This window comes from Ursus americanus, chromosome 1 (genome assembly GCF_024610735.1).
Source record: "Ursus americanus isolate L20-20 chromosome 1, mUrsAme1.1.p, whole genome shotgun sequence".
Classification (NCBI taxonomy): Eukaryota; Metazoa; Chordata; class Mammalia; order Carnivora; family Ursidae; genus Ursus; species Ursus americanus.
Window position 1 is genome coordinate 51,764,032 of NC_142127.1, and position 23,641 is coordinate 51,787,672.

The 23,641-nt window shown below is 50.6% G+C and overlaps 1 protein-coding gene across 1 annotated transcript; it reads left to right on the top strand.

Moving 5' to 3' along the window:
- Positions 1-11,030: 11,030 nt before the first annotated feature.
- Positions 11,031-13,503, top strand: SP9 (Sp9 transcription factor). Its single transcript, XM_045800308.1, has 2 exons — positions 11,031-11,051; positions 12,067-13,503. Exons 1-2 carry the CDS (start codon positions 11,031-11,033, stop codon positions 13,501-13,503), a joined length of 1,458 nt encoding a protein of 485 aa, XP_045656264.1.
- The last annotated feature ends 10,138 nt before the right edge of the window (positions 13,504-23,641 follow it).

Sequence of the window (23,641 nt, forward strand, 5' to 3'; positions counted from 1 at the left end):
TTACAGATATATTTGCATACAAGAATTATTTAGTTAGATTCAAAACATAAGGATACTGAGTTATCCTGTTTTCAATTTCTTTACCCACATTTCAAACCCTGCCTGGGTTTTAAGTGAAGGGTTTTCTGTGGGCACTTGGTAAAGGAACTGGTTACTTAGGAGAGTCGTGCATGTTCTGAAATCTTTCATGGGTGATTGTGTTTTCCTGTGTCTTGCTTTTCATCACTTGACTTAAAGGGAATATTATAAAGCCATTAAGGGCTTGGACTCTGGAGTCAGACATAGCTAGGACTGAATTCCTTTTTACCTTTTACTAAATTCCTTTAACCTCTCTGATTCTGCTTCTTCATTTCTAAAAAGGATATCAGGACAAACATCACGGTTTCTTCAATAAATAAATTGCAAGGAAAGAAATAGAGGGAGAAGGACCTATAGATTAGAAGAGACTTGAGAGTCTAAATGTGTGGATATTGCTTAGATCTGATTTGAAAGGAAAAAGAGCAATTGTAAAAACTCATTTATGAGGTAACTGGGGAGACTTTGAACACTGATTAGACGTTTGATAATATTAAGGAATTACTTCAAATGTGTTTAGGTGTACGATTATAACATGGTATTATGGTTTTAGGTTGGTTTTTTTTAAGAGTTTTTGGATATTCTAAGACATACTGGGATATTTACCAATAAATGATATGATGTCTGAGATTTGCATTAAAATAAGGGAAGAGGAAATGGATGGGGTAGAGATTAAACAAGCTTGGCTAGGAGCTGACAATTGTTGATGCTGGCTGATGAACACAGAGGGGCTCATTATCATATTCTCTCTACTTTTAAAATAAATATTTGAGATTTTCCATAATAAAAGTTTAAAAAAGAGAGATAGCAGTAATACTCACCTGATAAGATTTATCATGTGGATTAAATGAAATGTTGTGTGTAAAGCACTTGGCAGGGGCCTGGCATATAATAAGTGCCCGATTAATGTTCACCGTGTCTAGTAGAGACAAGGCCTCCTCTTTCCCAGGTGCAGACCTGCGAACGCTGGGCCTATGAGACGTGCTGCGGATTAGAGTAGCTAACCTTACTTCTTCCCAAAGAGGCAACTGTTAGCTGTTACTACGTTCATCTTTACCCAACCTGATTCTGTACTAGGCCCTGTTCTTTCCACACACAAACGAAAATTCTGTCTTACAGTAGCTATTGGTTTTTGGCTTTAGTTCCACGGTAAGTTTAAGCTGGGAATGCTATTTCAGTGGAAAACAGGAGGCAAGGGCTTTTTTTAAAGCTCAACTCTTAAGTTTTGAGCATATTGCCAGGATCGTCCTATATAGTTTTATTTAACTTTTATAACAATCCTTCCAAGTTTAAATTATTAGTTTCAGTTTACAGGGGAAGAAACTGTGAAGTTTCCTGGTCTGCTCAAGAACACAGCAACAAGTGGTGGACTTTTGCTCACACCCAGCTCCTGAAAGTCCCAAAGGGCCCAGCAGTTCTGACCATCAGCCCCCTCGCCTCTCTTCTCCTTGTCCTAGCTTAAAAACAACCACAGCCCAGAAAAAGTTAAGTGGATATTCCCAAACAAGAGTCTGAATTCATAGTTATCTGTCCTCTGGACTTACTGGCCACTGATTTGCAGCACAGTGTCGAAAGTTCTGAATAGCTGAAGAGGAGAGTCACAGGCTTGGGTGGAGGCTTGGGGCCCGCAGAGGGGAGGCTCAGGAAGAAGTAACAGAAAGAAAAAGGATTTCAGAATTGCACTGACATTTGTGTTTAATTTTCCTCTTGTTCTAAATGCTATTTAACTTTTAAGGGAAAGAGAAAGCAGAGAGATACCTTATAAGAGAACTGTTGAATTCCAAAAATTAAAAACAGCCAGCTGCCATCCAATACTGTCAGCCTTCATTCAAGCTCCAGCTGTAATTTAGTTCGGTGGTTGCGCGGACACCCTAAACTTGCAAATGATGAGTTGACTTTAGAATCCAGCTGATTTAAATAAAGCGGGACCCCTCCACGAGAGGCGGGTATCTGATTACAACCGGAGTTATTGGTCGTTTATATGCAACATTCCCGGGAATGGAGCGGCAGAAAGAGGCACCAGGAGAAACAGAAAAGGCCAGCGACAAATGCCCAAGAAGAAAGTGTTAGTGCCTCAGACCGTAGGGTTAACCTCCTGGGTCCCACCCCAGAGCGCCGGGAGGGCTCGGTTCTTTCGGTAGCCACCGGGAAGATTTCCAGCTAACCCTCTCCCTGCCGTGGCCCTGAGGCCCTCCCTGGAAGGCCACTCCAGCGGCCAGGGGGCTGTGAGGAGCCGACACCACGCCTCTCCAGAGCCGGCCTCCGCAGGCCTGACCACCCCCTGCTGCGAATCCCAGATCCTCTCGACTGGGTTGGGCTAAAGTTCTCTTAATTAAGAAACAATAGCTATTTAAGAAGCGCAAATAACCCGCTCTCCGCGCGCCCAAGCTTGGCGTTGGAGTTCCGGCGGGGAAGGGAGCAGCGGGGGGAAGGCGAGACCGCTGGCGGAGGCCGGGGCGACTGGAGCACCCGGCGACCCGCCTCCCGGGCCCCGCCCTCAGCCTTGCCGCGCGGCGGGGACCTGACGGGTGGGGAACCACCCCCTTCCCTGCGGCAGATTAAGAGTGGAGGGATCCGAAAGCCCGCAGGGAGAGGGCGCCGAGCGCCGGAGCTGGCCGCTCGGAAGTGAGAGCGGTCCCCAGTCCAGCCGCAGGCCCCCGCGCCGGGCGCGCGGCGTCACTGCCACAGAATCCTTTTCTTCCCCGGAGGGAGCCGTCCCTCGATCCCTTGGAGGGTGGAGATTCCTCACGTTCTCTCCTCCCGCTCCCCCGGGTCGGAGGGGAGCTGTGGGATTAGGCTGGAGTGAATATTCCGCGTGCTCTATAATTACGCACACACTGAAATCTTCACCGTTGACTTAAGTTACTTGGCGCAGCGAGGGCTGGAGCCCTGCGTATTGATTAAACGCAGCCTCTATTTACCTAAACAATAAATGTAGAGATTAGCGACGTTCACTTGATCACAATAATGGGGTTGACAATTAGGGGGCAATGCATCCCAGATGTAGCCGAGCCGATGGAAGGCGGGCGGGCGGCAGGCTTTTGGAAGAGGGGCTCTCGGGGGCCTACGAAAGCGCAGGCCCGGAGCCCCGCGCAGAGCAGGAGCCGGCACGCGGAGCTCGGCAGGAGGCTGAGGTGAGGCCCAGCCCTGGCAAGGCGGCCGGCCACCAGGCCCCGGAGGCCCGCAGCGGACTCTGGGGGACCTGAACATCTCCGCGCCCAGGTAGGCATCTGGAGCGCCAAGCCCGCCTCCCCGCGGCGGTGTCACCTGCCTCAGGGCCGTCTCGCCTGCTGCTGCCTGGCTGGGAAGGACGATGGACGCCGCTGGCGCGTGCCCGAGTAAGTGTGTTTGTGTCATCAATGTGCATTCTGCATGCGGCAGCGGGAGGAAGGGCCGGGGGAGGCGCACGTGTGTAATGTGCGCGGAGCCTCCCTCTTCCCCTATGTGTACTCCAAGAAGCGAGTCAGGGTGGTGGTGTCAGTCTGGTCTCGCCATGGGGGTGGGTGTGACATCCATCGGTGGGTGTGACAGGAGAGGCCAACCGCTCAGGGTTGGACTCTAGAGTGGCAGGACTCCAGAAAGCATGGACGTGTGGACCCAGGACAGGCCTGTTCCCGGGGATATCATGGTACAGGGGTACCAGGGTGGGAATCTTATAACCAACCTTCTTCCTCAGCCACTCACTGCGCTGGAGGGCCCTGAGAAATCCTAGGAAGCCGGGGATTGAAAAGAACCAACTGAGAGCAGAACTCAGGAGACAAAATATATGGGGCAATAAAGGGCAGATGGGAGCAGTTGGTAGTGGAGTGTGTGGGTGTGTGAAATCGTGATCCACCTAGAAGAGTTTCCCAGTTCTGGGTTCCCATCCCATACAGGGTGCAAAAGACACAGGTAGCAACTCTCCCAAAGCAAGTAGTTTCTGTTTTCTCCCTCTTCCCTCTGTGCCCCATTATCAACTCATTGTGCTTCCCATTCCACATTTAGGTACATACACAAGGATTTGTTCCAGACATCCGTGAACAAGCCAGGACGAAGCCCTTTCCCAACAAACCACTAAGGCTGGGAAAGAAACAGTGCCTGCCCAAACTCTGGGAGCGGAACCCGGGAGAAGACTTGAGTGGTAAGAGTATCTAGAGGATTGGAAGGAGGGAGGGGGAAAGGAAGAGAGAAGGTTGGGAAAGAGAAAAAAGAGGAAGGAGGAAAAGGAGGGAGCAGCAGGGGCAGAGCTGGACGGGGGACTCGGTTACAAACGCCCCCCTCGGCGCCCAGGGTCTTTCCGAGCACAGTCTTCCTCACCGCAGAGCCAAAGCAGACTGGGGGAGGGGGAGATAAGACAAAGGGAATTCTCCTCTGGGAAGTGTGAAGTGCATCTGTCCTCTCCTTGCAGGCTCTGGAAAAACTGGCAGGAATTTCCTTGTCGTGAGAAGACCGACGAGCGTCTGCAGCAGAGACAACTACAAACAGACTTTGGGCCGGGAAGGAGGGAGGGAGGAGGGGTGGCGGGGGCCAGCTTTGATCGCTTCAACTCTGTCGTAATTATGTCTTCTCCACGTTAGCCAAAATTCTCAGTCCTAGCTAGGAGTTCTGTTCCGCGGATCCCCTCCCACCCCACCCCTCCACCCCCGCGTCATGTGCACGCGGGGAGCTGGGTCTCCTCTCCTCCCCGAGTCGCGCCTGAAACTTCAAGGGCTAATGGTTCTGTGTTCCTGCCGTAATTAGGAGGCCACACAGCTCTCCAACACTGCGTTAAACAAGTACGTAAGTCATCCTTCCCCTCTCCGGGGACAGACCCGGGGAAGGAAGGCAGCTGGGACCGCTCCTGGCGGTGTCCTCCGTTAGGGGAGTGGCTTCGCTGTGACCCCCCTGGCTGCTCCTCCTGGCCTTAGTCTTTCTAAGCTCTTCCTCAAAAAGTAGAGAAAGGGGCAAAGAATGTGCATCTCGCCACCCACCGGACAAGCCAGGCGAGCCTGTGTCCGTGCTTGAAAAGTTTTCTAAATAAATCGCTCTGGTGGTTCCAAGCAGTGATGAACAGGGGCTGAACCCGGGTCTTCTCCAGAACAGTACAACGGATGTAAAGAAGCTGCAGTCCCAGCCTTTCCCTTTTCTTCCCCCCTGTAAATCAGCCATATAAATCATTCGCATTGTTTAAGGTACATTGATCAATCTAATGGCTTGTAATAGGCTCCTAATTGCCACTTGCAGAGTTCGGCAGGTTCCTGTTTGAACAGGGAACGTTTCCATTCCAGCCAAAGTCCACCTTCATCTTGAGACTGGATGATTACAGACCCAGGAGGAGCGCCACAGTGGCCAGGCCACTGTAGTCTCGGTGCTTCAGGGGAGGGAGGAGAGGGGGCTTACTGGACATATTTACTATTCTTTTCTTTTCTTTTCTTTTCTTTTCTTTTCTTTTCTTTTCTTTTCTTTTCAAAGCCCACTTCTAAATTAGTAATTCTCTCTCTCTCTCTCTCTCTTTTTTTCTTTAACAAATTACTAATTCTCAAATGAGCAAAGCCCAGGCAATGATGTATTGTTTATTGTTTATATCAGACAAGAAACCTTCCTTAGTTGCATCTGTATGTACAGGAGAAACTTCCTTAGTGGCAAACGGGTATTCTCTTAGTCATCCCTTTCCTTTTGATTTACTTATTTCTAACATGGTAACACCAGGAGTCGTGATAGCAAATAATATGGGGGGAGGGGCATGCCAAAAGGAAGGAAGAAGAAGCCAAACTTTCTCCAATACCGAGTCCTGGAGATATGCCTAAACTCCTGCATAACATCTTGTGGTGGTAGTGTCTCCTCCAAGCCCTGGATGGAGAAGGTTGAGTTGTAAGTATCCTCAAAAGCTGCCTATGAAAGAGTAAAACCGAGGAAACTGGGAGCCTGGCTGGGAGGAGCTGAGTAATGACAAGAATCCTCTGGCCTTTGGCTTTTTTCTTTCTTTTTTTTTTTTTTTTTGGATACTAACTCAAAAGATTACTTTAATGTTCCAGAGGAGGTTCCATTTAAGTTGGCTGAGACAACAAATTGTGCCTTATTTTGGTAGAAATGCTCTAAAAAAGAAGAAAGCCAACACTGAATGACACATTTGCTTAGGTCTAAGACCCCTCTGTGGTAGTTGGTAATGGAGGGAGGAAGGTGAAACTCCAAGCCCAATAGGCCCCCCATAGTTTCCGAGTAATGCAGTAAACAAATCTATGATGCTTGTTGAATAATCTTCCAATAATTGCAGTCATTAAAATCATCACACAGTCTACAGTCACCTTCCTTCCTTTGACACACCAGAGTCTTTCCTTTAATTGTTAATGCATTTTTGGCTCAGATAAACAGATCAAGGCAGGCTTAAAATATAAGGCCCAGATACACCTAGCAGCAGAAAATTAGTTGTGTAGCAAATGTTTGGAGTGTACTTTAATAGACGAGGGTTTTCACTTTCTCCAGTAAACCTTACAGACAAGAAGGATTTGCATCTCCTGCCACCTCTAAATGGCAGTATCCCTTCTGAGGTAGAGAAAAGATCCCTCCAGGCTCTTTTATATGCAAGGGTTGGGCTGGAATTAGGGCGTTATAGAGCAAATATTAACTGAAAGCTCAGCAGAAATTGTGGGAGAGTTCCTCAATTTTCAATTAATTTTCTCCATTCATTTGATCTCAAGGCTGGTGCCTTTTAAAATATAAATATGTGTTAACTATAAAAGATTCCCTTCTAATCAAAAGCTGCATTTCATTTGCACCCACAACTGGCAAGCTCCAACTGTGGAAAGGATTCACTGCACTCAACAGGCACTTCCGTCTGTACCCGCTTCCTTCGCCCTTGTTCATGGCAGGCGACTATGGTACACAGGGGCAGCTTTTTTTTTTTTTAAACCCAAGTTATTAATGTATCTCCCCAATCCCCACACCGTGCTGACCTGATAATCACTGCTCTCGTGTAGATCATGCAAATGAAAAGCATAATTAACTGAGCAAATGATTCAAAAAGGGAGTGCTGTGGCTTACCAAATAAGTAAATAAAGGCAGGTAGGAGGAGGACAGGTCAGATAAAAAGCTTTTTACCGGCTCCTCTGGCTTCCCTCTCCCCTGTCCCCGCCCCAGGGCATCCCGGTCCTGGTGGTCGAGGCTTTGGCAGCAACCAGCAGAGCCCATGAGAGAACCTTCGGTTCCTCCTCCCCCAACGCCTCCCCTCCCACCCATATCCTCAAGTCTCCCCAAGTCCACCTCACCCCACCCTGGTGCTGTATATCCGCTGCTCACTCTGCGAGTGGCCAAAGCCCCGCGGAGACTGGGCAGCCACCTAATATTTCGAATTATTCAGAAGATAGATGGTCCTCCCCGTCCCCACCCTGCTTCCTGTGCATCGGGGAGAAGCGTTTTTTTTTTCCTGTGGTGTAGGAGCTCCAATCCTTCGGATCAGCGCTAATGACGGAATTGTTTCCCCAGATTTGCCTTCTAAACGCAGCAACTTGAGCAGTTGCTCAGATCAAAGCTCTCGGGAGAGGCAAGATGGGAGAAACAATATTTGTTCAAAGGAAGTGAACTCTTCCCTTTAATTACCCTATTCTTCTTTATTAGGATTCCTATTGAATTTTTTTTTCAAAAAAATTATGTTGATTTAACCATAGTGTATTTGCGATGTAAATATATTCCAAGATGAAAACGTCACGGATCAATTGTAAAGGACCCGGATACATAATTTTAAAAAATCAGTTTCAGTGTATATGAGGTTCTCACCCCACTTTCGCTGCTCAGTCAGATTTGTTTATGCAGAATCGACATTTAATAGTGCTAATTGCACTCCAGTTAAATTGCCCTGATTGCAGAAAGGGAAGCAATTTTCGTGCTCTCTGTCTGGGTTTGGAAGAAATTGTTTTATATTCACCTCTTTATAAAGAAGTGGAGATAAGGCACCGGGGCCTTTGCACAAATTGCACTTAGGGGCTGACTGGCAGCATTCAGGCGCTATAATAGAGCATTATTTGGCCGTTTTGAATAATGTAAAGCGTTTGCTGAAAGCTATTCTCCCGAAAATTGCTTTAACTTTTAAAAGGGTGATGATTCACTCCAAACCAGGCCTTTGTTACATTGTCATTATTTCCCCAAATGTTTTAACAGTCAGCTCAACACTTTAGCATAACACATTGATCTTTGTTTAAAAACTAGATTTTTTAGAGGATGAAAAAAATCTGTCACACGAAAAAAAAAAACTGGACTTCCTTGGGAAGATTTCCTTGGGGCCCCACCTTAGAGTTGAAGTGGCCGGGGTGTCGGCCTGCGTTCGTTTGGAGGATTTCCCTAACTTTTATTGTTATCCGGACGCGTGTATCTAAAGGCATATCCGAGTGCCCACGTAGAGAGTCTGACAGCTGGAACCACATTGAAAACGGCAGGAGGGGGAGGGGAGCAGAGGAGGAGAAGGAGAAGAGGAAGGCAACCAGGCTCCCGGAGCCCGAAGTGCCAGCGTGAGCTGTTTTAAATGGTTGACTTGAAAATGTCACTAGTGCTAAGTGGCTTTTCGGATTGTCTTATTTATTACGTTGTCAGGTTTCCTTAAGGAGGGGGTGTGTTGGAGGTGGGGGAGGAGGTGGTAAGGGGAAACCTCCGCGCTTCTCCTACCCCGGCTGCAGTGGGTGAGTCGGAAACGCCTCGCTGCCACTTAACAATCCCTCTATTAGTAAATCGACGCGGAGACTCTACGGGAAGCCGAGCACCAGTCTCCCCTTCCAGGGCAGAAGTCACCTGTTGGGAACGGCTACCGGGTCCCCCTGCCGGGCTTTCTGGCTCTTCCAGGCTGCCTGGATTCTCCCTTAACCTTCCACCCTGAGACCCCCGAGGCTTTGACACCTTCTCCACCCCCACGCCCCATTTCCATCACAATCCCCCAGGGCACAGAGCTTCAGGATAGCGGCGGCTCTTCTCACTCTCACCTCTTCTCCCCTTCTTATTTCTCTGTCACAATTTCCTAGGTGATTTTGTCACCTTAAAACAAAGTGTGTGTGGGGGGGAGGTGGGGAGGGCATTCTGAGCGAAGGTATTATAACGAAAAGCAAAGAAAGCAACCCATACACCCTTCTCACCCACCGAGTGTACCAGGATGCATCTAGGCTCCATCTTAGAGCCGAGAAAAGAGCCACAGTGGTCGCACTTTTGGACCAAGAGATATTGCAAAGAGGAGAGAAAACACTGGGGGCACAGTTCCACTCCTCCTTACTTGCTCCCCTCGGCAACAACTCTTCTTTTGCACCCAAGCATTTGGGGTTCGTGGTTACAATCTTTTAAAAAGCAGGATGTGGGTTTGGAGGGGAATGTGGTACATTAAAACCAGTACCCAGGTCTGTCCAAGGACGCTGGTATTTCTGGTTCAAGAGCAGCTCCAACCGCCCTGAAGAAGAAAGAGAAAGCGAGACCCAGAAAGAAAAGCAAACAGCTTAGCGATGGCTGAGGGTCTCCCGCACGCGCAGTTGTCTGTCTGAGGACACCTCTTTTCACACCGACAAGATTCGGAGAGGACTTCAGGATGCTTTCAGCCTGAAAAATGTGGAGGCGCCCACGTGTGGCCTTGTCCCCCTCACTTGCGGATGGAGGTCCCCAAGAGAGTCTCCTGGAGTACGTCCACGAAAGCAGGGCGCTGCGTGGGGAGAGCCCAACTCTCAACACGGTGTCTTTGCTGTACAGAAGAGCCTCTAGGCCCAGGAGGTCTGGAGTGGCAGTGGGTTGAAGCTGGGGCGAGAAAACTCGACTCCAGGCTGAAACGTGACGTGCAAATCTTCACCGGGTTAAACAAACAGCCGAGCAAGCTGTAGCTTCAGCGGGGGTGGCGGTGGGGGCGGACGCAGCTCGCGCCGGTCTATGTTTCCAAAGTTGTTATAACGTGAAAATAAGCGGCTTCGTGCAGCGTGTTGCATGGGTTGATGCCTCCCACCCCCACGCCAGCCCCCTGCGAAACCCGGCAGATAATCAGCACTTCCCACTGTTTAGTCGTATTTGACAACTGGGTTAACCTGGTATCTAGGCGCTGGCGAAACGGTACAAAGGGTGCCCTCAATTACCACTAGAAGCTTCTGGTGTGAGTGGCACTTGTATTACCCCCCGGGTCAGAGGCCAGAGCGACAATTAGGAAGTCACTTAGACCTCTGGGGAAATAGCAGGATGCACAGGCTCCAGGCCCTCCCAACAAGTCTGTGGGTGTAGACCTGGACGGAGAGGCCTATTTCTCTCCTCTCAGAGGAGCTGTCCTTTCGCGCCCTCTCCTCAATGTGACTCTGGAGTGGGTGAAACCGAATCCAGTGGGGGAAAAGGAACTGTTTAGAAGGCAAACGACAATGATAAAATTGTGAGCGAGAAAGATGGATTCCAGCTGAAGTTGTGCTCCGCGGGAGAGAGCCTAGACACACAAAGTGAGCGTTGACATTTCCGTCTTTACTTAGGCCTTGCTGGTGCGGCCTCCGCCTCGGCGCCCCCTCCCCTCTTGCCTTCTTTCCCACAAGTGGGGAGTGGAGTAGGACTGTCAGTTCTAACTTGCATCATCTTGGGGTGGTTCGGGGGGCTTGTGGCTTGGTCTCAGCGCTACTTAAACCTGGCTTGGTGCGTGTGTGTAAATTTTTAATTGCGCTGTAATTTCTTCAGTCTCTAGCCCGCGCCCCCCCCCCCCAACACCTAGCCAGCCGCCTTGACTGGCACGCGCCGGGAGCCCTGGCTTGGGCCCCTCGGCGCGTCTGATTGGCTGCGGGGCAGCTCCCGTCTGCTCCGCCTGCGCCCTCATTGGGCGAGAGGCGCAGCCAGCGGCACTTCAAAGCGGGTGCTCCTCTCACTTAGGCTGAGTTTAGCCGGCGGGAGCCCGGAGTCCGCTCGGCGCGAGCGCGGGGACGCGGGAGCTGCGCGGGATCCGAGCAGTTTTCCCGAGCAGCCGCCAGGCTCAGCCCCGCTCCCGGCCCCGCCGCGCAGCCCAGGGACCTGCTATGGCCACGTCTATACTCGGGGTAAGTCGAAGTGCGGCAAGGCATTTGCTTGTTCTAACTGCAGTAAATTTTCTTTATGGCTTCTCCGCGTCCGCGGCCCCGGAGAAACTGTTGCTGCCGGACTGCAGCTTCAGCTCCTTTTAGCACTTTCCACATTTCTGGGACTGATCCTTTCCAAGTTATTGAAACCTAGGAGATGCCTTTGTAAGAAAATGATTTGTTAAGCAAGTCTTTTTTTTTTTTTTTAATGTGGCTTTAAAGAAAACCTAGAGGTTTCTTTTCTTCCCCTGGTGATTTATACCCCATCCCCCCTTGCTCCGGGGATTGTTGCAATTACGCGACAGTGGTGTTTCCAGAAAACAGCCTTAATCGTTTTGCAGTCCGTGTAGTCACGTTAACAAACATTTACACTTCTGTGGCTCTCCAGTTCGCTTGTGACTTTGAAATCAATCGCTGGGTCCCTTCTCGGATTCTTGTTTTCATAATCGAGGGTTTTTCGGGGGTGGGGTGTAAACGTTAAAAACGTTTTCTATTTTTTAAAAAAAGTCAAGTTGTAGCCACCCTTGGAAGCAGTGTCCCAAGTTTCCCCCGCCCCCGAGCCGCTGTTTCGGCCGCCTCCGCCCTCACCCGGTGTTTGTTGTCGTTGTGTTTACTTCCGTGCTTTACTTCGAAGTGCGATTTGGGGGCCTCGGTGAGGAGCGGGCTTACGGCGAGCGGGAAGCCAGCAACCCGAGTCCGGCCCTAGGTAGGGGTTGCAGCGGATGAGACGGGGAGAACTGAGACATCTTTGATTTGTAGCCCCACCGAAGAGCAACTTTCCACCGCCGGGACTCTCGCCCTTGGGATGGCCTCAGCCCCGCGCGGGGCGCGGCGCATCCTGGGCGAGCGCGCGGGGAGGAGGCGCGAGCCCGAGAGCCACGACCCCCCGGGACCAGCTGCGGGGAAACGAGGCTGCTCACGGATGCACTTTGTGTCTTCCTCCCACTTCTTCCTGCCCTTCTTCTCCTTGCTCCCTCCCTCACCCCACCCACTCTAGGAAGAGCCGCGCTTCGGAACGACCCCGTTGGCCATGCTGGCGGCGACCTGCAACAAGATCGGCAACACGAGCCCGCTGACGACGCTGCCAGAGTCGAGCGCCTTCGCCAAGGGCGGCTTCCACCCCTGGAAGCGCTCCTCGTCCAGTTGCAACCTCGGCTCCAGCCTCTCGGGCTTCGCCGTGGCCACCGGTGGCCGCGGCTCGGGCGGCCTGGCGGGCGGCTCGGGCGCAGCCAACAGCGCCTTCTGCCTGGCCTCCACGTCCCCCACGTCGTCCGCTTTCAGCAGCGACTACGGCGGCCTCTTTTCCAACTCGGCGGCTGCCGCGGCGGCGGCGGCCGGAGTGTCCCCGCAGGAGGCGGGCGGCCAGTCGGCCTTCATCTCCAAGGTGCACACGACGGCGGCCGACGGCCTGTACCCGCGCGTGGGCATGGCGCACCCATACGAGTCCTGGTACAAGTCGGGCTTCCACTCGACGCTGGCGGCGGGCGAGGTGACCAACGGCGCGGCGTCGTCGTGGTGGGACGTGCACAGCAGCCCGGGCTCGTGGCTGGAGGTGCAGAACCCCGCTGGGGGGCTCCAGAGCTCGCTGCACTCGGGCGCCCCCCAGGCCTCGCTGCACTCGCAGCTCGGCACCTACAACCCCGACTTCAGCTCGCTCACGCACTCGGCCTTCAGCTCCACGGGCCTCGGCTCCTCGGCCGCCGCCGCCTCGCACTTGCTCTCGACCAGCCAGCACCTGCTGGCTCAGGACGGCTTTAAGCCGGTGCTGCCCTCCTACTCGGACTCCAGCGCCGCCGTGGCGGCCGCAGCTGCCAGCGCCATGATCTCGGGCGCCGCGGCCGCCGCCGCCGGGGGGAGCTCGGCGCGCTCTGCCCGCCGCTATTCCGGCCGCGCCACCTGCGACTGCCCCAACTGCCAGGAGGCGGAGCGGCTGGGCCCGGCCGGAGCGAGCCTGCGGCGCAAGGGTCTGCACAGCTGCCACATCCCAGGTTGCGGCAAGGTGTACGGCAAGACGTCGCACCTGAAGGCACACCTGCGCTGGCACACGGGCGAGCGGCCCTTCGTGTGCAACTGGCTCTTCTGCGGCAAGCGCTTCACGCGCTCGGACGAGCTGCAGCGGCACCTGCGGACTCACACGGGCGAGAAGCGCTTCGCCTGTCCGGTGTGCAACAAGCGCTTCATGCGCAGCGACCACCTGAGCAAACACATTAAGACGCACAACGGGGGCGGCGGGGGCAAAAAGGGCAGCGACAGTGACACGGACGCCAGCAACCTGGAGACGCCCCGCTCCGAGTCCCCCGACCTCATCCTGCACGACTCCAGCGTCAGTGCCGCCCGGGCGGCTGCAGCGGCGGCGGCTGCGGCGGCGGCGGCAGCGGCTGCTGCGGCCTCGGCGGGAGGCAAGGAAGCCGCGTCTGGCCCCAACGACTCTTAGAGGCCGGGCGAGAAGTGCGAGCGAGCGAGTAGAGACACCGAGAGCGAGCGAGAGGTTCGGAGGGCCGGTGAGAGGGGCACGGACGGGCGGGGGCTCCAGTGACGCCCCCGGGCCAGCGCGAAGTGTAGCAGCACCCGGCTCCTCGGCCGCTGCTCGCCGGCCACGCCAGGAGCTCCACTCTGCTGTCCCAGCCCAGACGAGAATCGAACGCGTGGTCCAGGAACAAAAGCAAACCATCCTCCGACACAAACAACACTTTAAAAAGCTGCACACATACACATACACACACACACACACCGGAGACCTACAACCACAAGCACGCACATTAGCGCGCGCCTGCGCGCGTACACACACGCACACGCACACAAACACTCGCACAAACTTCTCTAGCGAAGAGCAATACACAGAAACGCTCCCTCCTCCCCCACCCCCCACCCCCCACCACTACCCTTCTCTTCACTTTTCTCAAAAAACAAGCCACCACTCCGCAAAGGACTGTCAGAACATTTGAAAACAAACGGGACCTATAAAAACAGACCCTTTGTGTGGATTATATTATATATAAAATGCTCCAAGTCCTGCTTGATATCTACTTACAATGAGACTTTTTTTTTTCCTAAAAAGGAAGCATCAAAAAAAGGCTTAAGGTGAGAAATTAAACTGGAAGTCTAGTGACAGTTTCTCTGTATTTCATAACATCTGTATAAATAGGGTTCAAAAGATTGTGTTCTTTTTTATTTTCTTGTAAATGTTCATTCGAATAGAGGGTTTTTTTTTTTGGTGAATTCCTGAAATTCAGGGAGTTTTTTTTTTTTTTAATTTTCTGATGCACTTTGTGAAAGTCAGTATATATGTAAAAGATATTTAAAATGTTGAGTTATCATTTCACTCACAAACACGTAAGTTAAGGTCATCTAAAGAAATTAAATGCGTTTATCTGTATGAAGAAAATCTTGACATCATATTTTCATTTTGGTATTATTAAAGGACTCTGAACAATACACTTCCTTTTTTTTAATCCTGTTCCCCTGTCAATAACCTTTACGTGGGTCGACTTTTTTTGTTGGGAAAAATTCCTTTAATGTTAGTTTTAGGTAATGTAAGGTTTATGTGAGTTATAAAAGCCATAATACATATACGTTTTTGAGAAGTCAAAATTATTTATTTGTATATCAATAGCATAAATTAAATTGGGTTATAAGAACGTGTAGTTGTATTACTTAATGGGAGAGCTCTCAAAAGGTGATATTTCAAAACTCTGGAGCCCCTAAAATAAAGCAAAGATCCTTGGCAGCTTTAACTGGGGAGGTGCCTACACCTCCCGGAGGGGTCGGGCAAAACTCCAGTGGGTTTGTTTGTTTTTAAAAAGCGATTTAAAAACAATCTGTGAAAGGAAAAAGCTTTTTAAAAGAAGTCTTTTCGCTCCCAAGGCCCTCTACATTGGGAGGCGACTCAGGGGAATAAATCGCTAGAGTCAATACCCCGGAAAAGACATTTCATGCCTAAATGAAAATCTTGTTAAATGTTATTAATTTTGACTTAGAGCACACAGCAGCCCCCTGTGCCTTGTATTCCCTTATTAGGGATTCATGTCTTATCAAATATCTAATTAATCTCCTAGACATCATTTGTTCTGGCCAACTTTATCTCAGCTGGTCCACGGGGAAAACTCCAAATATTCTCCGTGACAAAGCTCCCTTGAAGATCTTTTTAATTGTCTAAATTAACTGCACCAAATTTGCATGTCAAACGGTAAAGGGCAACCTGAGATAAAATGTAAACGTTTTAAAAGCCCCCCAAACTAAGCACTTGATTTGATAACTAGGCTTTTTAATGTTATGGAAGACAACTGCTCCTTTCCTTTTCAAAGACGGCTGATCTATGCAAATAGTGAATTGGAAATGCCTAGGTCCCCGCGCCGTCAAATGGCCCTCGCAGGTTATTTGAATATCAGTGGCGCTGCTTCTGAAAAGGTTCAAGGATGCTCTCTGACTTCTTTGTGATTACTCAGTGCGGCGTCTTATTCTGAAGAAAAAAAACTCAGGAATAATTAAAGGCTGGGATCAGGCCTGGGAACACATTTGGGACAGGAATCTCATTTAGACAGTCTCTTTCAAAATAAGGCACAGTTAAATTGACCAGAAGGCAATTATTGAAATGAAAATTATTTTCACTCTCTTTGTCTTCTGACCACCAACTTAACAGCCCCAGTTTAAAAGAGAGGGAGAAGAGAGGGAGAGACGAAAAAGAAAATTGGTAAATGAGATAATTTCGCAATTCGAAAATGTTAATTTAGAAAATAAAGTACATATTTACAGAATAAAAATATTTCTGAAAGGCTCCCCACACAATAGGAAACACAAGCAAAGTCAGCCCCAGTGGATTTTTTTTTTTTAATTACTGTCCACCTTGGGAACTTGAATGAAGATTTGATTTTTAGGGATGAAAAAATAAATTATTGTTATTAACAATCAACACAATGTTTTCTCGCAAACTGCTCTGAAAAGCCAAGTAGCAAAGTAGCGATAAAACATGGAGCTAAGGTCCCCAGAGGGGCATTTGCAGTGTGAGGTTCGGTGTCTTCTTCCCTCTCCTCGTTCTTGCGGTCCCCACAGCCTCGGTTACCCCGCTCTTCTTCCTCGAGTTTTTCTTCTCTTTGACCGTTTTCTCTCCCCGCTCCAACAGTTCGTAGCCAGGACCTCCTACCCCAGCCCCCCGCGCGCCTCCTGGGTCAGGCCGGGCTTCGGGAGAAGCTGGCCGGGGTGCGCTCGCTCCCGGGGCTTTGCGCGGTGCCGGGGGAGGCCGAGAGGGTGCCCGGCGCGTTTGGGGGCTGCGGGCCGGCGGCACGGAGGTGAGAGTGTGATGGGGTTTCCTGAGGAAGGAGGGCGCCCGGGCGTCTGTCCCAGGCAGCTTTGTTTCTCGTGGATAATAAAGGCAGATCAAAGGGCCTGGCCGTGCAGGTCCCGCTCGCCGCGCGGCTCCCTCCGCAGCCCAGTGATCAAGGCCTCTGCGCGCTGCCTCTGCCCCGCGGGTCAGCGGACGTCCATCACCGCGGCTCCCGGGAACGGCGGGCGGCGGCTGGGCCTGAGCTTCCAGCCGGGAGAACCAGAGCTCGCGGAGTCTGCACCCGAAGGAAGCGGGGCCCCTGCCCCCTGGCCCAAACCAACGGGCGAAAACAGATCGCAGCCCCCCTATCCTTTCCACCCGCCGCCCCAGGGGCCCCTGGGGGCGCGGGGAAGCCTTGACCTGAGCGGGTGGCGACCTGCTGAGGCCGAGCAAATGGGAGACGGCGTGCGGGGGAGGGGAGGGCCCAGGAGCCGGGAGACGAGCTCGGTCTCCACCTGAGGTGGGGCCGCGTCTCCCCAGGGCCACCTCGGGGCTCCGGCCGCCTGGGATGCCCCGGCTCCGGGGCCCGGGAGGAGCGGGGGGCCGAGGGAGGGGTCCGGGGGCAGGCCGGAGTGGGGCGGGGACCGCGGCCTGGGTGTTGGGGGCACGGACCCGGTGTCCGAGTTCCGCGCGGCCCGCCTGAGGGGAAATGCGATTTCGTTTCAGCCGGTTTCTCCCAGCGTTTCCTGTTCCGTAGCTTCCTGCGCCGTCAAGGAACGAAGAGCAAGTTTTTCTCAGCCCTGCGCCCACCCAGCTCCCCAACACACCCTCCCCCCGCGTACCTTTTCTGGGTTTATTTTTCCACCCGTGGAGTGAACTGGAGCCTACCTGATGAGGAAAAGGGGAAAGAGGAAAAAAGAGAAAGATTTTCTTTCCTCAAGGAGAGACAGCAACATTATTTTGACGAGATTAGATTGTGCACCTGAACGGCGTGTCTGGACATTCCGTCAAATAGTTATAAGTCGTGTAAAATTGAATTTCTTGTTATTCAGATGGAAACTTTATTTATTTTAACTCTAATCTTATTTGCATCTATTATCTGTATTCACCAAGGCTCTCTCCCACTACAAAAATGCAGATGAAGTAAATCTCACATAAATCCCGCCCATTTGTGTAATTGGTATACTAAGTGTTTATTTTAAGTGAGAATAATTTAGCTACAAATTTTCTTAAGGAATAACATTCTTAACACATTAAAAAAACTGAAAACTCTGATTTGCTTTTATGTTTGACAGTCGCTCTTGATTCCCTTAAGAGGAGCTTGGCGAGTGCGGCTCGCTGGCGCCATCTAGAGCTCCGGGCCGGGAAGGCCACGCTGTCCGCCTGGCTTGTCGCTCTCAGCGCCGGGGAGACCGGCGTTTGCCGCGAGAAGCAGCAACCCAGCGAAGCGAGCACAGAAAAGCGAGGTTTTGTGTACCAGGGGAGGGGGACGAGCCCCGCCATTGAGAGGCACTACTTAGCAATGGCCGGTATTACTGTTTCCAGGAAGGAGGTCGTTTTGGGAGTGTGCTAACTGAAAATCCAAACAAAACAAACAAAATAACGCCCGCTTGGCCCAACTCTAGAATTGTCGCACTTAACATGCCTTTCAAGGTAACTTCAGGGTCTTCCAACTCGGAGTTGAGCACGGTGGGCGCTGTCGGCGGCGACATGGACCCCGGGACGGGGACGCGGCCGTGGGCACGGCCCCCCGCGCTCTTCGCCCAAGGACTCGGGATCCGAGGGCTCCCGATCGGCGAGGCCCGCCCGCGTGGACTATCCCGGACCGACCAGAACCAAGCTGATTAAACCAGGCCTACAGACCGTCCCACGTCCCCAGACTCCCCTTTGAAGGGGAGGTTAGTGAGGGACCCCGCAGCTTTCACCAGCCGGGCCGGGGATGGCCGAAGTATCCTTTTGCCTTGCCGCCGCCCTCCAGGCAGCCGTCCCGCCCGAGTCGGGTACTGGGGGCTGCTGAGCAGGCCGAGACCTGGAGGGGCGCGCAGAGCCCCCCGAAGACGGCCAGAAGCCCCGAAACCCCTCGCCCCAGCCCCTCCTGAAGGGTCCGCACTCCCTGCCGGCGGAAACTGACCCCTTGTGTCCCCACCTTTCCCCCTTTGAAACCCAAATCTAAAATCGGATAACAGTTGGAGGCGTTGACCAATTTTCTCTCCAGGCTGTGCATCGCCCTCCCCCCGCCGCCCCTTTCCCTCCTCTTCTCAGTCCACTACCCCACCCCTCATCTTCAGACGTCTTGCGGTGGCTTCTTCCCCTCCTTTCTTGCTCCCCCCCCCCCCGCCGCGCCTTTATTGTATTTTGATCTTAAACGCTACACCTCCAAATTCCGCGCCCAGGGCTGCAAAAGCGCGGTCGCCCGCAAGAGCGACAGTTGGCAGAGATGCTAGGGCGCCGGGCTCCCCGATCTCCAGCCGGGGAGAAGCGGTGCGTTTCCGGGAACTCAGAGCCACCTTTGCAGCGAGTAGCTCGGCTGGGTTTGTATTTGCTGTTTTAATACAAACCCCGCCGCACTGCCTATTTCAAAGATGTGCTAATTACTACTTGGATAGCAGGGCGCAAAGTCCTTGTCCATTTCCCAGTACAAAGTAGGTTGCTAGAAAATTTGAAATTGCCTTTCAGCCTAAAGCTGCCTTACCTGAATGTCATAATTACAGTAATTATGTACATCCAAATTACATGCTAATTAAATTAGAATCAAATCGTTCTAAATCGAAATCAAATGAGGTAGTGAAGAATTAATCAATGACAACATAAATAGAGAGCTTCCTTCAGAGATATTTATTGTAACGATCCAAGGAGGAATTTGATCTGAAAAAGTCACCTGTTTATTTACTTTCAAATTAGTAATCAGTTATTATCCCTTCTCCATAATTTTAACCGTTCCGTGTTATTTACCCCCCACCCTTTCTAGACGCTGGAGTTTATAGAAATATGTATGAGGTAAATACATACAGACATGCCTACCCTATATGTTACTGATATAAATATATACAGTGTGTTTGCAACTCCAGTTAAGGGGAAGGTTTCAGAATGTCCGTGGGACACAATCCTCCAGGGCCTGTTCTCTGAGACCCAGGAAAGAAAAACGCCTAAGTTTTTAGATTTTCTAAGATCCCTGCACTCTCTTCCTTTGGAAATTCATATCAGGGATTTTGCATTGTTTTGCGAACACCTAACCGTTTCTAGGTGGTTCATATATAAAAGAAAAGCAAAATGATAGGTTGTCTCCCCCAGTCCGTTTTCCCCCCGGCAGACTGCAGGCTGGAGTTGACATTTCCATTTTGCCCCAAGAGCGAGAGATTAGCATCAGCGTCCTAAAGCGCCCTCTTCACCTGTGGAGCCGAGCAACGGGAGACATTCGCTCGCTTTCCCAACCGCCGTAGGCGAGTCCACCCTCCGACCTTCGCAGGAGAAACGCGCCGCAGGCCGGGCGAGGTTAGGCGGGAGCAGGCGGGCGAGGGCGCGGCGCCCCCCGCGGCGGGCCCCCAGGGCGCAGCCCCCTTGGCCCGCAGCCTGACCCAGCGGCCCGGGAATTTCTTCTGGGCGGGTGAGGGCCACCGGCGTGCGGCGGGGGGCGGGGACCCGTGCTGCGGGCTAACCCGGGTCCCCTCGCCTTCCACTTCGTGGCTGTGCAGTCCAGCGGCCTCTCGGCACGGGAGGCGCATCTTCCAGGAAGGGGACGCGCCCCCTAATTCTCAGCCTTTCCATTTGGGTTTGAGGTGCGTTCAGAAGGTGGCCAGACCCGGGTCTAGAAGGAAAGCGCCACAGTGCGCTGGGTGGCGTCGCCTCTGGGGATGCGCAGGGGCAACCCCAGCACCGAACTCACTCCCTGTCCCTACTCCAGCCCCCATCCGGCTTCCTTTGGCTTTCGGGCGAGGTCCTTGGAAACCCCGCTCTGGTCAGCACCGGAGGCCCCGGACCTCCATTTCTCCACCCCCCCAGGATGGCCTTGCAGCCCAAGGGACGGACGGGGGTGTTCCGGGTCTAGGAGTGGGGGGCAGGAGGCTCACGGGCGGTGTGGGCCGGGCTGTGGGCTTCTTCCCACTACGAGCAGCGCCTGACTTCCACCCCGCACCTCGCCGGCGTTACTACCGCTACGTTCTGAGGGATGCTAAGCGTGGCGTGAAGGGACGAGAAAGGCGGAAGGTGACGGGGAGGATCTGCTGCCTTTTCTGTCGGCGGGAACCGGGTTGTAGGAGCCTGGGCAGAACTGTCCGCTGCCATTGCACTTCCCAGACCTCAGGGTGCCCTTGGTCTTGTTTCTCACAACTTTTAAAAAAGCATGTCTCCTTTGTGGTCCCCAGACGCTCCCAAGGCCTGCAGCTTTCGCATGCCTTTCTTTTTAAGAAGTGCTAACTACCAAGGCTTTCTTTCAGAAAACCTAAAAAAGATTCCTGACTATCCTTCGGCTACTGAAGCTAAAATGCAGCTTTCTTCGGGACCCGCAACGGCGGTCAGGATGCGGCCTCACGGAACTGCATGCCCCAGCGACTGGCCTAGTGACTTGGCCCGTCGGGCCTTCGGTAGGGACGAGGGTGCAATGGTTCAGGTGGATTTTGAAATCTTCGAGCTTCAGCGTAAAGCCTATGAAATGCTCGGCGATTGAAACTGGGAAACGCCGGCTCCCAGCAGCATGGCCTGCTCTGATCACTGTCAGCAAGCAGTCTATGGAAGAACAGCAAGAAAGGTCTCTCCCAGCCCTTCAGATAAAAAGCTTGCTTCAGCTTGAAACCGTGTGACTCCAAACAAGATTCCCACTTCACAATGCAAGGTAAGCAGGCCTGCCACTGGGCTGCAGCAACCTCTGCCTATTGGGGCACATTTATTAAATGAAATTATGACTAACTAACCACATAGACATTCAGATAAATAAACAAGTCCTAACCTAGTAACCTGATCTTTGCTGGGCATTTGTAAATCGACAGCACCTCCTACAGGAATTAATTTGCTAGTGTGAAATTATGTTAAATGTTAGGCCAGGGAAAGGGGAGGCAGTGCCCCAGAACCTGCTCCGGGGTCGGGCCAGTGCAGTCGCAGGCCCATGGACAAATGAAAAAGGCATACCCAGATTTCTTTATAAGAATCTCTCTAGTAAGGCTAAGAAGAATGGCAAATATAACCAGACTTTTCTGGTGGTTTTCTAAAATATGTCACTGTTGAAGACTTGTTTGGGTTCTTGAATCACAGATTCATTGAACTTGGAGGGTTCTTTGATTTTCGGTACTTAGGGGAGTCTCCACACATACAACTAGATGTCCTTTTTATTATGGTGTTTATCTGTGCTTTTTACCTTGTATTTCAAAAGCAAAAGTAGAATTAGATGTGTAACATTTATTTTAAAAAAATCACTTTCAATTCCTTTTACCCATACAAGTATGCAGAACCAGTGAGCCTGGTTAAAGCTGTTACCATGTTACCGTACTCTTATGATTCTACCTGAAAATCCCTCTTCAGCTTTTAAGTTTGCAAAATTGGAATGCTATCCCCTGGGGGGGCTAACTCTTCCTGACCAAACGTGAAAGCCAAACAGGAAATCAACATCTTCCATAACCACACAGGAATTTTCCTCACCATTAGATGGGTAAGAGTATCGGGGCTATTGGTAGTACTTGACAGTTTCTCAGTCTTAACAACGAAGGATAATTAAACCAGAGATTAAAAAAAAATTTTCATGGCATTTTTTATGGCCACTTATAAAGTTAAAAGTGGATCACACTTTTGTGAGTGTCAAATGAAAAAAGTGTAAGAAATGACAATGTATTTAATTCACTTTTAATTACAGGATGCATTTCAACATTTCTTTTCATGAACACTGTATTGGTTCAGAAACCTTTGAGGCAGTTAAGTATTGCATAGGTTTTGACATTATAAAAATTATGAAGTCTAAAAAGGCATGATAGAAAATAATCAGTGCAACACTGATGAACTCAAGGTGTAAATTAGCAGTCTTTATCAATTTCAAATGCATGCTTTTTTTTTAAATGAAGGAAAGAGATCTTTGAGGTGTACTGTAAGTTATCACAGAATACTGTAGAAGGTATTCAAGTTCTCCCCCACCTCAAATTCTCTTAAAAATCTAAATAACCAAAAGGCTGCTTATGCTTTTCGTTTCTTCTAAACCAGACACTTGTGTATGTGTGCATATACATGACAAAGACATATGTATAAGACTACATAAAGCAATTTAACTTTCACTTATGTACTTTTTATAGAATTTATTAAATTATGACTGACAACCCTCAAAATCATCCAAAGTAACCAATATTTGCGTTGTATTAAATGACAGATGTTTCTTCAAATGTGGAACCTTAATAGAAATACTTTGTCCATGATGTTTTAGTAGATGTTTTTTGGAATTGCATGTTACTTGTAATTTGTACCAAGAAGTCTTTTTCTATAGTTTTCTTTTACCATATCCTTTGAAGCACAAAGGAAGATTTGCAGCTAAGTTTAAATATGCCTCATGTACCTATACTCATGAAATATATTTAATAGTTTATAATAGTCCATTCATGACATTATATAAATGCTTAACCTTTAGAAGTAAAATCTTTAATAGTTGTAGGCTAGTTGCAGAAAGGCCACCAGTGGTAGGCAGAATAATGTCCCCTCAAAGTAGTATACGTTCTCATTCCTGGAACTGTGACTATGTTAGGTTACATGGCAAAGGGAATTAAGGTTGTAGATAGAATTAAGACTGCCGATCAGTTTATTTTAACATAGGGAGTATCTCTGGTGTCCCAATCTGATCACGAGGGTCCTTAAAATTAGTGCAAGAAGGATGCAGAATATCAAAACGTCAGAGTGATCAGATGTGAGGACTTAACTTTACCCTTGTTAGTTCTGAAGATGGAAGAAGGGGCCAGGAGCCAAGGAATGCAGGTGGACTTCAGAAGCTGGAAATAAGCAAGCAAATGGATTTTCTCCTAGAGCCTCCAGAAGGAACCAATCCTGCTGACACCTTGATTTTAGCCCAGTGAGATCCAGTTCAGACTTCTGATCTCCAGAACTGTGCATGTGTGTTGTCTGAAGTTTGAGGTAATTGGCAGCACAGAAAACTAATATGTCATCCAAACGTAAATAGAACAAAACACCGGAAGGGAGTTTAAACATCTTAAGGAAACAGTGATCAAATCCACTACTGAATTCATACTAGAGAATTTCAACAATGATTATACTTTGCCTCAGGTAAATTCAAATCTTAAAAGTAATACATTTGAACAGGAAAAAAACAACAAAAATTAAATTATACCCA

Bases quoted from the DNA above. Each gene is read 5' to 3' on its own strand.
- SP9 (XM_045800308.1), top strand. From the start codon at position 11,031: ATGGCCACGTCTATACTCGGG. The intron at 11,052-12,066 runs GTAAGTCGAAGT...CACCCACTCTAG, and splicing joins TGGCCACGTCTATACTCGGG to GAAGAGCCGCGCTTCGGAAC.